At 46.3% G+C, this 13383-nt stretch overlaps 1 protein-coding gene across 3 annotated transcripts in view; it reads left to right on the top strand.

Moving 5' to 3' along the window:
• SLC9A8 (solute carrier family 9 member A8) overlaps window positions 1–13383 on the top strand; it is a 62890-nt gene that overhangs the window by 39846 nt on the left and 9661 nt on the right. For all 3 annotated transcript variants that reach the window (XM_066234253.1, XM_066234254.1, XM_066234252.1), the window contains 3 exons: window positions 5787–5925; window positions 7339–7444; window positions 10811–10927. In XM_066234253.1, the coding sequence (XP_066090350.1) occupies window positions 5787–5925; window positions 7339–7444; window positions 10811–10927 (362 nt within the window). The remainder of the gene's footprint in view (window positions 1–5786; window positions 5926–7338; window positions 7445–10810; window positions 10928–13383) is intronic.

Genomic DNA, 13383 nt, shown 5'->3' with positions numbered 1-13383 from the left:
CATGTGTGGGCAAGAGACCCAAACAGTTTAGCCAAAAAAAGAGAAAAGGCACCAGCAGCCAAAGCAGTTGGAGAAAAGAGCCCTGAGCAGTGGATAGAGACACGGATTTGGGGAGGCAGTCGGTGTTCTGTTCGAGAACAGAATGTCTGGGATCTGAATTCTGACTTGTTTCCTTTGTCGCGAGCTTCCCTGCTAAGCGTAACGCTCTGTGGTAGTTAGCATTTTCTTGAGTTTTATCATAGACTACATTCAGAATTCTTATGTTGGAGTAAAAGGATGTGTTCCAGTGGAGAGAACCCAGCTTTTGGAGTCAGACTGACCTGAGTTCAAGGCTCGGTGCTGTTGCTCATAGCTGTGTGATCCTGGGTCAGCTCCTTCGCCTCTCTGAGCCGCGGGCTTCTCAGTAGTCTAGTGAGGGTGATAATGCCTCCTCCTAGGACTGGGTCTGAGGATTGAATAGTTAAGGATGGCACTATGTGAAAAGCATCTGACATCAATTAATATATCTTTCCTTTTCTACTCCTGTCCCCATTATTGTTTCACTGTTTTCCCTGGTTTTATTCTACTTTTATTGGAAGAACTTACCAAAGGTTGCTTAATTGCAAGAGGTGCTCAGCAGACCCAAACAAAACAAACTTTAAAATATTTTTTGTTATTCTAAAAGTAGTACATATACTGTTCATGTGAAATTTAGAACACACAAGCAAAAAAATAAAATAAAATAAAGAAAAATTACATGTGTTGTTACCCAGAGATAATTACAATTAACAATTTGGTAGAAGTATACATATATTTTATTTAGATGGGCTTATATCCTATATACTGTATTATAGCTTTTCCACTGAACAAAGTTGATAAAAATCTTCTATGACATCATTTTACTGGTTACAGACTATTCCTTTTTATGAACTTACTACTACCTATTTAACCAATTCCCTGTTACTGTGTTTTGTTTTGTTTTTGTTTTTTTCACTTTTCTGAAGCTGGAAACAGGGAGAGACAGTCAGACAGACTCCCGCATGCGCCCGACTGGGATCCACCCGGCACGCCCACCAGGGGCGACGCTCTGCCCACCAGAGGGCGATACTCTGCCCATCCTGGGTGTCGCCATGTTGTGACCAGAGCCACTCTAGCGCCTGAGGCAGAGGCCACAGAGCCATCCCCAGCGCCCGGGCCATCTTTGCTCCAATGGAGCCTTGGCTGCGGGAGGGGAAGAGAGAGACAGAGAGGAAAGCGCGGCGGAGGGGTGGAGAAGCAAATGGGCGCTTCTCCTGTGTGCCCTGGCCGGGAATCGAACCCGGGTCCTCCGCACGCTAGGCCGAAGCTCTACCGCTGAGCCAACCGGCCAGGGCTGTTTTTTATTTATTTATTTATTTATTTATTTATTTATTTATTCATTTTTAGAGAGGAGAGAGAGAGGGAGAGAGAGAGACAGAGAGGGAGAGAGAGGAGAGAGAGAGACAGAGAGAGAGGAGCGGGGAGGAGCTGGAAGCATCAACTCCCATATGTGCCTTGACCGGGCAAGCCCAGGGTTTCGAACCGGCAACCTCAGCATTTCCAGGTCGACGCTTTATCCACTGCGCCACCACAGGTCAGGCCCCAGTTACTGTGTTTTTTACATTTCTCTTGGCAAAAATTTCAGTTGCTTTATTGGGAAATTCTCGTACATCGTGCTGTAAGACCTTTAAGACATCTGATGGCAATGTCTTTTCTTATTTAAGATGTACTCTGAAAGCTTCTTAGCTTTCTGGTTTTGATTTTATCTCATATCCTGGCTGCATATTGAGCATTTGTGATAAAGAATTTTTGCCCAAATTGGAGATGACATCATGAGTTATTTTTATACATTAGGAGCTAAACTCAGCTGTTTTGTCTCTAATTTATTTTGTTTTTAAAAATCTGTCAGAAGTAGGACCTCTGCTGAGCTTTTCCAGGTCTCTCTGCCACAGAAAGGCCAAAGATTAGGAGATACTTTCTTTTTAAAGTGAGAAATGATGGAGTCATTCATTATAAGTAGCAAAAGGTTCTTCCTGGAAAAGTGCTTTTGAAGGCCACGATCACCTATGATGACAGTTCTGCAACTGGAGCTGTGGACCACATGCGTAGCTCCCAGCCTCCGCCTCCACCACTGCCGGGACACAGGCAGGAGCCGCTGACCTAAGCCATGTCCAGCCTCACCGTGAATCCAGACATGCCCTAGGGTGGCTGGTTGTCCACCATCAGCACTTGGCAAGGGCCCTCAGTGTTCCAGACACTGTTCAGAGACCAGTTGGACTTGACAAATTCAATCCACGGTGTGAGAAGGATGCACACAGAGAAGTGAACATAGTGGTCCAGGGGGGAAACGGTCACTCTGAAGGATCGAACAAGGCCTCTCGGGTGAACTGGCTTGTGAGCCAGTAGCATTTTCAGACAGAAGAGGAAGAGGCGCGAGAAGGGGGTATGGTAGGCCTGCCCCTTCTTTGCATTATAGGAGGGAGCTATTGTCAGCTTTCCATGGTTATGAGGTAGAATCACATCTTGTTTTTAAGGGTGTACTTCATAAACAATTGTTTCCAAAATGATCTGACACATTAATCTTTGCACCTGAACATAGGAATAGGAATGAATTATCCCTTTTTTAATGTTTTCACTTTCACAAGTTCCAGAAAGCTAAGTATCTACAGTATCTACTGTTTCTTCATTAACTTTAATTAAATTATTTTTAGCTTTGATTTGTTGCTATGACGATTTATTCTTAAAATAATCGCTGTAGAAGAACCCTTTTGTTCTCTCCAGCTGCAGCTTAAGCTCATGAAGTGGATCCTGAAGCATGCTTCGGGAAAAGAAAAAACAGAGTCACCAGGCCAGAAAGAGTCCAAATCCTACTTATCTTGAGTTCAGAAACCAGCGATCTAAGCCTTCTCTGCCTAAAGAGAAAGTGGTGACACGAACTGGTGTACCAGCCAAGGTGGAGGCTGAGCACTATGCATGTGGTCCACAGGTCGTTTGGAAACTGTGCGTGACCTCAGCTTTCAAAGGCTCTTTCCCAGAAAGAACCCTTGTTGGATCCCAGCATTCCCCAAGGTGGGATGTTAGCCTGTGATCTACTAGGAAAGAAAGGGAATGGGGGAGATTGTGCATTTAGGTGAGTTTGGAAAACATTTGTGTGAAAATAATTAGATTTCTCTTTTACAGGACTTCTCAAAACCTTTATTATGTTGCATTGTGCAGTGAATCACCGTAAAAAACTTTCTGAGGTTATTTGACCAAGCTACCTAATTTTACCAGAGATTATCCTGCTTTATAATTATACCAATTCATGAAATGCTAAATATTACTGCTGACAATTCACTTTGTTTACTGATTCAGCAAACATTTATTAAGTGTCTTTTGTGTGCGAGGCTCTGCCTTAGGCACTGGACATACAGCAGTTGAACAGGATTGGCCCTCGTGGAACGATGCCCTAGTTTGCACTCGCTGTGGAGAAGGCAGGCAACGGAGGGCCTGTAATGGCTGGCCTGTTGAAGGAGTCAAGGCAGGTGTCCCCAAGGAGATAACACTGACCCTGGGTTCCGAGAAACAAACCAGGAAGTCAGCTGGGGCCACGGAAGAGCAAAAGGTGATAACGAGGAGGGGCCAGTGACAATGGGGATACTCTGAATAAGGAGGGGAGAGAAGTCAGGCTGAAACAGCATAGAACCTGAGCCCTGAATGGCCAGGAAGCCAAGTTAAGACCAGGTGACTAGAAAGAACAAAAGTGTCACCACCCCTCCACTCCCTACTCAGAAACACAGAGGTAGCTGATTCTATCTCCCTTCTAACTGCTTAAACTACTGACCCGCATCCACGGTCAGTCAAGGTTTGACTGCTCTACGACCTTCCTAGGGTGGTGGTAACAAGCAGTCTGCCATCTTGCCCCAACAGCGCAGGTGTGAATGTAGTACCAGGCAACGCAGCAGGATAAGAAAGTCACCCCACCCTGAAATAAAAAATTCTGCAAGTCTGTCTTCACAAAATGCCTGCCTTATCATGCAAGCCCACTTTGTCTCCAGCTTGCAAAAGCAGCCAAGCAGGGCCAGCCCCTGAGCCAGTTTAGAGGACCGTCCTTCCCTCTGTGCTGCCTCCCTGTGCTCGAGCATAAGCTTAATAAAATCTGTCTGGCCCTGGCTGGTTGGCTCAGCGGTAGAGCGTCGGCCTGGTATGCGGGGGACCCGGGTTCAATTCCCGGCCAGGGCACATAGGAGAAGCGCCCATTTGCTTCTCCAACCCCCCTCCTTCCTCTCTGTCTCTCTTTTCCCCTCCCGCAGCCAAGGCTCCATTGGAGCAAGGATGGCCCGGGCGCTGGGGATGGCTCCTTGGCCTCTGCCCCAGGCGCTAGAGTGGCTCTGGTCGTGGCAGAGCGACGCCCCGGAGGGGCAGAGCATCGCCCCCTGGTGGGCAGAGTGTCGCCCCTGGTGGGCGTGCCGGGTGGATCCTGGTCGGGCGCATGCGGGAGTCTGTCTGACTGCCTCTCCCCGTTTCCAGCTTCAGAAAAATACAAAAAAAAAAAAAAAAAAATTAAAAAAAAAATAAAATAAAATCTGTCTGGAAATTTCTCTCGCATTTCTTCTCAGTTTCTGTCTTGGGGAGCTCAAGAACCCCAACACAGGTAACAAGGTCATGCTAAGAAGACCAGGCTTCCTCCTGCAAAGCAGCAGGACACTGTTGATGGGTTTTGTGCAGGCCAATAACCTGATCAGATGTGCACTTCGTGGGAATCATTCAGGCCACTGGAGAATGGATGGTCCCTAGGAAGACAAGGACGTATATGGAAAGTAATGAGGCATAAACCCAGGGACAGCAGATAATAGGGCAGGAAGGAAGAGAAGTGGATGGATTTAAGAGACACTCTAAAGGTAGAATCAGACTACAAGAGAAGGATATTTAATAAGACTAACTCCATTTTAATGGTATAACAGTTTTCCCCTTTGGGGATAAAACCAACAATTGAATTTAATGGCATCTGAAAGTTTTACTTTGTTCTGTTGTTACAATGAAAGGAAAGTTCTTTCAGTTCTTTCTCCTAATGCCTCCTCAGTCCACCCTCTTTGCCTGTACCCAGCGGCAGCTCTTCAGGTGGCTCCATTCTAATCTGGCTTCGTGCCATAGCCTCAATTTCAGGTTTTACCACTGGACCCCCCCCCCCCGGGGGCTGGAAACACTCTCCAGGGCCTTCGGGATGAAACACCAAATCCTCAGCCCGGTTCATCAAAAGCCTTTCCCAGGTCCTGTGCTGCCTGCTGCTCTGGCCTTACCTCTTGCCACTGTCCTCCCACTGCGACCTCCCCCCTTTCTGCTTCTGTGTTTTATCCATATTAACCCACGTAATTGAATGCTCCCAGAATGTGCTTGTATTTTCGGGCGTTCTGCCTCTGCGCGTGCCGTGCCCTCTGCCGGGTGCTGTCCCTCGTTGTTCTTTATCCTAAATCAAAACCCAGCCTGTATGTCATGAAGAACCTCCTTGAGGTGAGGTGCCCACTTGATGTTTCTGCAACCCTTTGCCCTTACCCCAGATAGCCATTAGTTCCCATCTCAATAGGCTGGGGGAGCCCAAGGAGAGGGACTTTGCTGTCATCTCTGAACCCCCAGAAACTGACACAGTGCCTGGAACAAAGCAGGCGAACAAACAAATGTGTGTGACTCACTGAGTGATGGAACGAATGAATGAGAGAATAATCACGAAATAAGTTTGGGGTTCTAAATTCATTTCTAATAACTTTGTCCATAACATTTTAACTTCTTTCTGTTTTTCTTTTCTTTCCTAGCACAGCTGAAGGCTTAACAAGAAAAAATATGTCAGATGTCAGTGGGTGGCAAACATTTTTACAAGCCCTCGGCTACTTCCTCAAAATGTTCTTTGGCTCGGCAGCGCTCGGCACTCTCACTGGCTTAATCTCTGCATTAATATCCTTTTACTGTGATGAACATGCGTGGCGGAGAAAATTACTCTTAATTACATCCATCTCCAGCCATTTTCTCCGGGTCCTTAAGGGGACCAATTTCAGTCTAAGGTTGTGTTTGATGAAAGATTTTAATGCTTAGTTTTGGTTTGAGGAGCACTTTAATTTAAACTCAGGGTTTTTTTCAGTTAATGTGAAATTTAGGATGTCACTTTTTAAAGTTGAAAAAGCATGTCCCCTGTTGGTTATCAGCTCTGACTTGGGAGGCTTCTTGGTTCCTGGAGGATGACAACCGCCTTCAGATGATTTTCATTTTCTGCTCACTTTTCACATTCAAAAAATTGGAGGCTAATTTCCTTTGAAAATGTCAATTTGAGCAAATCTGGAAGTGTTTTTCTAGGCCCAGAAAAGAGTCTTTCAAAGTGAGCTCATCAAAGTTATTTGCACTGATTTTCTTGCTTAACAACCCAGAAGCTTTTCCAGCCAGAGGAGGATGGAGGTTTGTGAGGGCCAATAACACCTTGATTGCAGTAGAAAATTCGTCATGTTCCTCACAGGAGTAGGCAGCACCCCATTTCTGTGCGAGCCTAAGCCTGTCTCCGGGCGACGGCCACCTGGCCTTCGCCACGAGCAGTTTGTCTCGCAGATGGCCGGAAAAGCCTCTTTTGCTGTAACAGGCATGCTTGTCCGCCATCCTGTTGAATTTTCCCTTCGACTCCTTCGTCCTAGACGTCTAAAGGCCCTGTTGAGTTGGTTGACTTCAATACCATACCAATAAGCAGAATGGAAAAGAGCTTTTTCCAGCTCAGTACTCGCGTCCATCTTCATCTCTGGCCTAAAAGGGGCGGGGGAGCATCTGCTGTAATGAAGCCAGGTGACTGGGTGCTGAGCTCCAGCGTGGGCCTGGGACCAACACTGGGGCGTAGAGAAGGCTCTCCTCCTACAGGAGCATGAGTTTGGAAACCGCCAGGAATAGGAAAGACGGCCCTTCAATGGGGCCTTGGACCCCAGAGTTCTGGAGCCCCTGTTAGTTCATCTCAGCTGATAGAGGAGGGGAACGTGTGGGCGTCCTCAGTCCGTCTGCAGCCCCAGCCCCGCCCCGCCCCGGAACATTCCAGCCTCCAAGTCAGCCTCTTCTAATGAGCAGACTTCCGGTTGATTTTTATCCCCCCCACCACCACCACCATTTGTCTCAGGAATTTACATTTCTTAGTTTTGTTAGATTCCCTGTCTTAAAACAGTGGTCTCCCTGCAAAGAAAAAAAATTCCATGATGACAGGTTCTAACTTATGGAATGCTCCAAAATCTTTTGTATCCGTTGTTTCACTTGCATATTTGGAAGGCAGCGGTTTCCTGACTTCACTAGATCTCCCATCAACTCTCCCTTGATTCCTTTTCCTTGACAACTATCATTTACGTGCTAAAGCACATTGACTTGAGGAAAACACCTTCCTTGGAGTTTGGCATGATGATCATTTTTGCGTATCTTCCTTATGGGCTGGCGGAAGGAATCTCACTCTCGGGTAAGTGAACGAGAGCATGGAAATGCTGAGTGATGGCTCGTTATCCTGTCTGGTGAGAGAGGTTTTGTCCATTGGATCACTTTCAATCACAAGAGACAGTCACAACTCAGAAGAGCTTAAGCAACAAAGGGAATCTACTGGCCCTCTAGGGATACATCTGGGTTTAGACCAGGGCCTCCATGTAATCGGTCACATTTCTCTTTACTGACCATCCTGTAGCAGAGATCACAGTATCACCTCCAGGTTTGCCTCTTTGCTAGAACAAGGGCTCTGAAGAGCCTTCCCACCAACGGTGGGGTCAGACTGCCTGGCACGCATGAGCTGCATTCTATCACTATAGTTTTCTTTTTCCATAATAGTGTATAAGTGAGGTCTTATAGTATGCAGTCTTTTGTGTCTTATTTCCTTCCGTTATCATAACATTCTTGAGTGACATCGTGTTTTGCATCTATCATAGTCATGATTGTGTCTACATTCTTGAGCACATGGAACCTATTTATAACGGCTATTTTAATATCCTTGTTTGCTAATTCCTTCATCTATGTCAATTCTAGGTCTGTTTTTGTTAACTAGTTTTCTTTTGTTTAAAAACCATGTATAGCCTGACCTGTTGTGGCACAGTGGATAAAGCATTAACCTGAAATGCTGAGGTCGCTGGTTCGAAACCCTGGGCTTGCCTGGTCAAGGCACATATGGAAGTTGATGCTTCCTGCTCCTCCCCCCTTCTCTCTCTCTCTCTCTCTCTCTCACACACACACACACACACACACACTCTCTCTCTTCTCTCTAAAATGAATTTTAAAAAATCTTTAAAAGTCATGTATAGCTGCTCTTTGTTTGCATATTAATTTTTGATTGGATGCCAGTCATTGTGAAGTTACGCTGTTGATTAATAGATTTTAGTGTATTCTTCACAGAGTTTTGGGTTTTCTTCTGCCATATATCTAAGTTTCCTGGAATCAGTTTAATCCTTTTGAGATTTAATTTTAAACTTTGTCAAGGCAGGTCCAGAGTAGCACTAGGAACTAATGCATTGCCCTTCTGAGGACTCGACCTCATGTCCTGTGGACTACACGGTCACTCCACTCTGGCCTTGGAAACACACACTCTTCCCAGCCTTGCATGTGCTTTGGGAATAGCTCATCCTGTTGCTTTTTAGTGATTCTTTCCCAGCCTCTGGGATCTCACCCCATGTGTGTACAGATCAAATCAGTCCAAGATTCAGGGGGACTTGATTGTAGCTCTCAGGAGCTCTCTTTCTGTGTAGCTTCTTCTCTCTGGTGTTCTAGCCTCTCTGGCCTCCCCCAGCCCTCATCTGTCTCCTCTGCTCAGTAAGACTGAGACTGCTGGGCTCAGGTTGGGGAAGCCCAACCTGGAAATGACGTTCAGGCTGTAAGCTGGGCCTGGGCCTGGAGTAGATATGGCCCCTTGTTTGTTTGTCTTTTACCCTGCCCGGCACCCAATGTCAGAAGATGGTTTTATTTTATATCTTCTATCAAGTTTTCTAGTTGTTGATGGCAGGATAGCAATTTGCACAGCAATTATTTCCTAAGGGGCAAAGTGGAAGTCCCTGGTGGTTTTTAATGACTCCATTGAACAGAAGTCTTTCCACAGATCACTTTCTGGAATCACACGTGGGTGCTCTGTGAGTAGATCTTGCCACGGAGGAAGCAGAGAGAACTCTGTCCATTTCACTGGAGAACTCGTAAACATTGAGTTGTTTTTTGTTTTGTTTTGTTTTAAATCCCAAGCCACATTTCTTGGATAATTTCATACCTCCAAGTTTTTCTTGTCTTTCCTAAATTTTGGCGCTCGCATAAACATTGTCTGTGAGTCATTTGGTTGGCGCTAGCCTAGCTATTTTTACCTCTGTTTTTCTAAATTGTTCTCCCCTTGAGCTGAACACTGAGTACCTAGTGGCAAAGATATATTTCATACATCCAATTGTCATTTGTGGTTAAAACGGGAGTATTTTTCTTTCCTGCAGAGAGGCAGTGTTTTCTGTTTGTAGGGATTTGTTTCCTTAAGAACCTCTGCTGTCCACACTAGTGGGGCCAAAGACAGCCATCTCTGCCTCCCGTTGCCTTGCCTCCTGATGGTGTTGTTACAGGATCAGGAAAGGTCAGCCCTCCAGGTAGTTGTCTGCGGGAACATACTGGGAGAACCCGGGGAGGTTTGCTGTCACAGAGCAGTGGCTCGGAAAGACCCTGAGGCTGCTCTGTCCGCTGCGTGGCGAGTGCAGAAGTCTCCCGCCACTCCGGTCCTTTGCCCATCTGTCGGGTGTGGCTGTGGGCAGCGTCGCTGGAATGTCCCCGTCTCGCAGCCTTTGTACAGGAAAATGAGAGAACAAAGAATTCGCTGTTTCCTAAGGGGAGATAGAATGTCCCAGCGCCCGGTGTCACTCAGGCCAGCAGATAGATGCCTGTTGGGCAACACAGAGTAGGTCTTCCTCTGTCTTGTAGGATGTGGTGTATACAGTAAGCTTAGCTGTTGAAATGTCTGTGATGCAACTCTATAAATTTTCACCCTTTTATAAATGGAAAGTTCCCTAGTAATCCCTGTTTCTACAAAGTGGCAGAAAGAGTTAAAATTTCCCTTATAAAGTCTGACTTGCAGTTCATATATATTTTGGCTTATTTAGTGACTTTGTAAAAACGTCAGCTTCCTTGCGTGAAATAGAGACCCCAGACCGAGAGACTCTGAGAGGAAACCCATGCGAAGTGCCTCCGGGTGAGGGGGCGGCAGGCAGTGTTGAGACTCCACACCTTAGTGAACAGTGGAGGCAGTAAGCCCTCATGGGGAGCTTTCAAGAGGAGACCTCTCTTTAATATGTGTGTTATAACACATCTCTCCTTTTATATTTTAAGAGTATTTCACGGCGATTACAGTGAAATTCAAAATTAAGGAAAAGCATATCAAAGTAAATGAAAATCTACCCAGATTTTTAGGCTTTCTTTCTCACCAAGAGTGGCTCATCTGCCCCCTCCTATCTGTGGATAGCAGTGACAGCCCACACCTGCCGATGATGGGCACTTTGCATGGCTATCTTCATTACCCTGCTAACAGTTCATAGTGGGTACTATTAATTCTACTGTTCAGCTGAGAAAACTGAGGCTTGGGGGGGCAGGAACTTGGCCTAAGGTCAGCCAACTGATAGTGAAGCTCCCAGGCAGAAGGGGCCCTGAGCATTTCTCTGCAGCCTCTGGGAGGTCTCGAGTATTAGTCTCTACTCCTTTTTCTTAAAACCTGTAACCCTGTAAGCTCCGAGAACTTGTAGGAAGTGTGACATTTTATTTGTGGGTCGCATGGCAGGTGCTCTTCTGCTCTATTCATATCTGGGCACTTTTCCTACTTGTCCCTATGCAGGCATCATGGCCATCCTGTTCTCAGGCATCGTGATGTCCCACTATACGCACCATAACCTGTCCCCGGTCACCCAGATCCTCATGCAGCAAACCCTCCGGACCGTGGCCTTCTTGTGCGGTGAGTTCTGCTTCTCTGCGGTCCAGGGCCTCCCCAGAGTTGATCGCTCTTCTTACCTTGTTTTAGGAGTCAGACTTTTCCCTGGCAGAAGAGACAGCGGGATCCCTCAGGGCCAGAAACTGCTCCCTTACCCTCTGTTTGTTACTCTGGCTTTCAAATTCCATAAACTAACCTAATACCTAACAAATGGAACATTTGACACATACAATTTTAAAAGCAAAAATAATGAGAACTACTATTTATGAACGTATTAAAGTGAGATTCCCAAAAATGTTTTCCTTGGAACTGATATTGATGAGGATTAGCTGAATAAAGACCCCATAGTCAAAGACGAGTTTGGGAAATCCTGGGGTAAATAGAGTAACCGGTTTCTGAACTGCAAGACTTCAGCTAGCATGCATTGCGCACTTCTGAGAGCGCAATATAGTTACAGCATTTTTCAAACTTTTCCACAGACCCCTTTGTTCACAAGAGCATCTTAAAAGACAAGTTGAGGAAGTGTCCTGGCTGGGCTGGCGTCCACCAGGATGGCTATTTCCCCCACATACCTCCTCCCCACTTTATACCTGGGGGTGAAGGGACCATCCTCACACTGTCCCTTTGCACTGGTGCCCAAGAGCCTGTGCCCTGGCCGTCACCATCAGCATCTCCCCTGGCCTTTCCGGGGGCTTGTCTCATGTTGAAGCATGCGCTCCACGCTGTCACATGCTCGGAAGCAGGGGCAGGCTGTGCAGAGACTTCATTTCATGGATAAGGAGACTTGCCCCACAGTTTCATGGCTCAGAAGCTGACTCTGAATCCAGGTCTGTCTCTGGTCCAGTGGGTATTTTTCCCAAAGCACCCCTCTCAGAAAGTCATGGCTAAAGACTTTGACCTGGACTTTCATAATTAAAGAAGTATATAGGAAAACATCCATCAAATTCTATTTTGTACCCATTACAGGTAGTAAATTTTTTTTTTTTTTTCATTTTTCTGAAGCTGGAAACAGGGAGAGACAGTCAGACAGACTCCCGCATGTGCCCGACCGGGATCCACCCGGCACGCCCACCATGGGACGACGCTCTGCCCACCAGGGGGCGATGCTCTGCCCATCCTGGGCGTCGCCATGTTGCAACCAGAGCCACTCTAGCGCCTGAGGCAGAGGCCACAGAGCCATCCCCAGCGCCCGGGCCATCTTTGCTCCAATGGAGCCTTGGCTGCGGGAGGGGAAGAGAGAGACAGAGAGGAAAGCACGGCGGAGGGGTGGAGAAGCAAATGGGCGCTTCTCCTGTGTGCCCTGGCCGGGAATCGAACCCGGGTCCTCCGCACGCTAGGCCGACGCTCTACCACTGAGCCAACCGGCCAGGGCTTCAGGTAGTAAATTTTAAGTTTGAGAATTCCCACCTCCGGCACAGGTCTATGGAAAACAGGCCCTGCTGATGGGCGTGCATATAATGCCCTCTCTTTGGAGGGTTATTGGTGGCATGTCTGAATTTCAAAAGCGCATGCTCTTTGACCCACAATGCTACCACCAGGAATTTGTATTGTTATTTGTAGTTTGTATTATTAGAAGTAGAAACAGTCAAAATAAGCATCAACAAAAGATTTGTTAAATTAACCATGACATACCCATACAGGGTTGGGCAAAAGTAGGCTCACAGTTGTCCATGTGGAAAATAATATAATAATAATAATACAAGAATAAACTGTTTTGTGTACTCACAACTGTAAACTGACTTTTGCCCACTCTGTATAGAATTTATGCTGCAATAAAAAAGCATAATGTAGATCTCAGTGTGTTCTAAATGAGCTGATTTGGAAAAAACCACAAAAATATATTTAATGGATCAGAAAAAAATTCAAGGAGGAAACAAATGAGTCTGCTGTCCAGCTTGTGACTTGTTTTAAAGGGACACACATTGAAGGAAAAAACATGGCCGAAATGTTTAACTATTTTAAAGTTATGGTATTTTCTCCTGATTATGAGGCTGTTCTGGGGGGCGTCACAGTTTAAGCAGGGAGCCTAGTGCTGAAAATGTATAAGGTACCTTTCCTTAAGATACACAGCAACTGCTTGTACAAGGAGCATAAATGTCAGGCTCGTTTTAACTTGTGGAGTGGAGCCAACAGCTGGAAATGTATCTCCCTCTTCCTGCAAAGCCTGCAGGGTGTGAGCCAGCCTCTAAACCTGTGGCGACATTAAGTATGTGAGGTCAATCACTTGGCTTTGTCTGCTCTGGCAAGGAAGGTAACAAAGGGCCCTTTCACACTAGTCATGTGGCGTCTGCAGCCATTGGTTCTGAATTTTTGCCACTTTGCTGGCAGTCGGGATCCTTGCTACTCACAGTGTTCAGCAAATGGACTGAGTACTTATATGCACGAGTATACACCAGTTGCCTCATTAAATTAGGAGATTCTGAATAGCAAGCGCACATTGCTTGTGTGACAGAAAAGAATGGGAGAATCGTAGTACAAGC

Source organism: Saccopteryx bilineata, chromosome 6 (genome assembly GCF_036850765.1).
Source record: "Saccopteryx bilineata isolate mSacBil1 chromosome 6, mSacBil1_pri_phased_curated, whole genome shotgun sequence".
Taxonomy (NCBI): Eukaryota; Metazoa; Chordata; class Mammalia; order Chiroptera; family Emballonuridae; genus Saccopteryx; species Saccopteryx bilineata.
The sequence above is the reverse complement of the archived record's forward strand: the minus strand, read 5'-3'. Positions and strand labels throughout refer to the sequence as shown.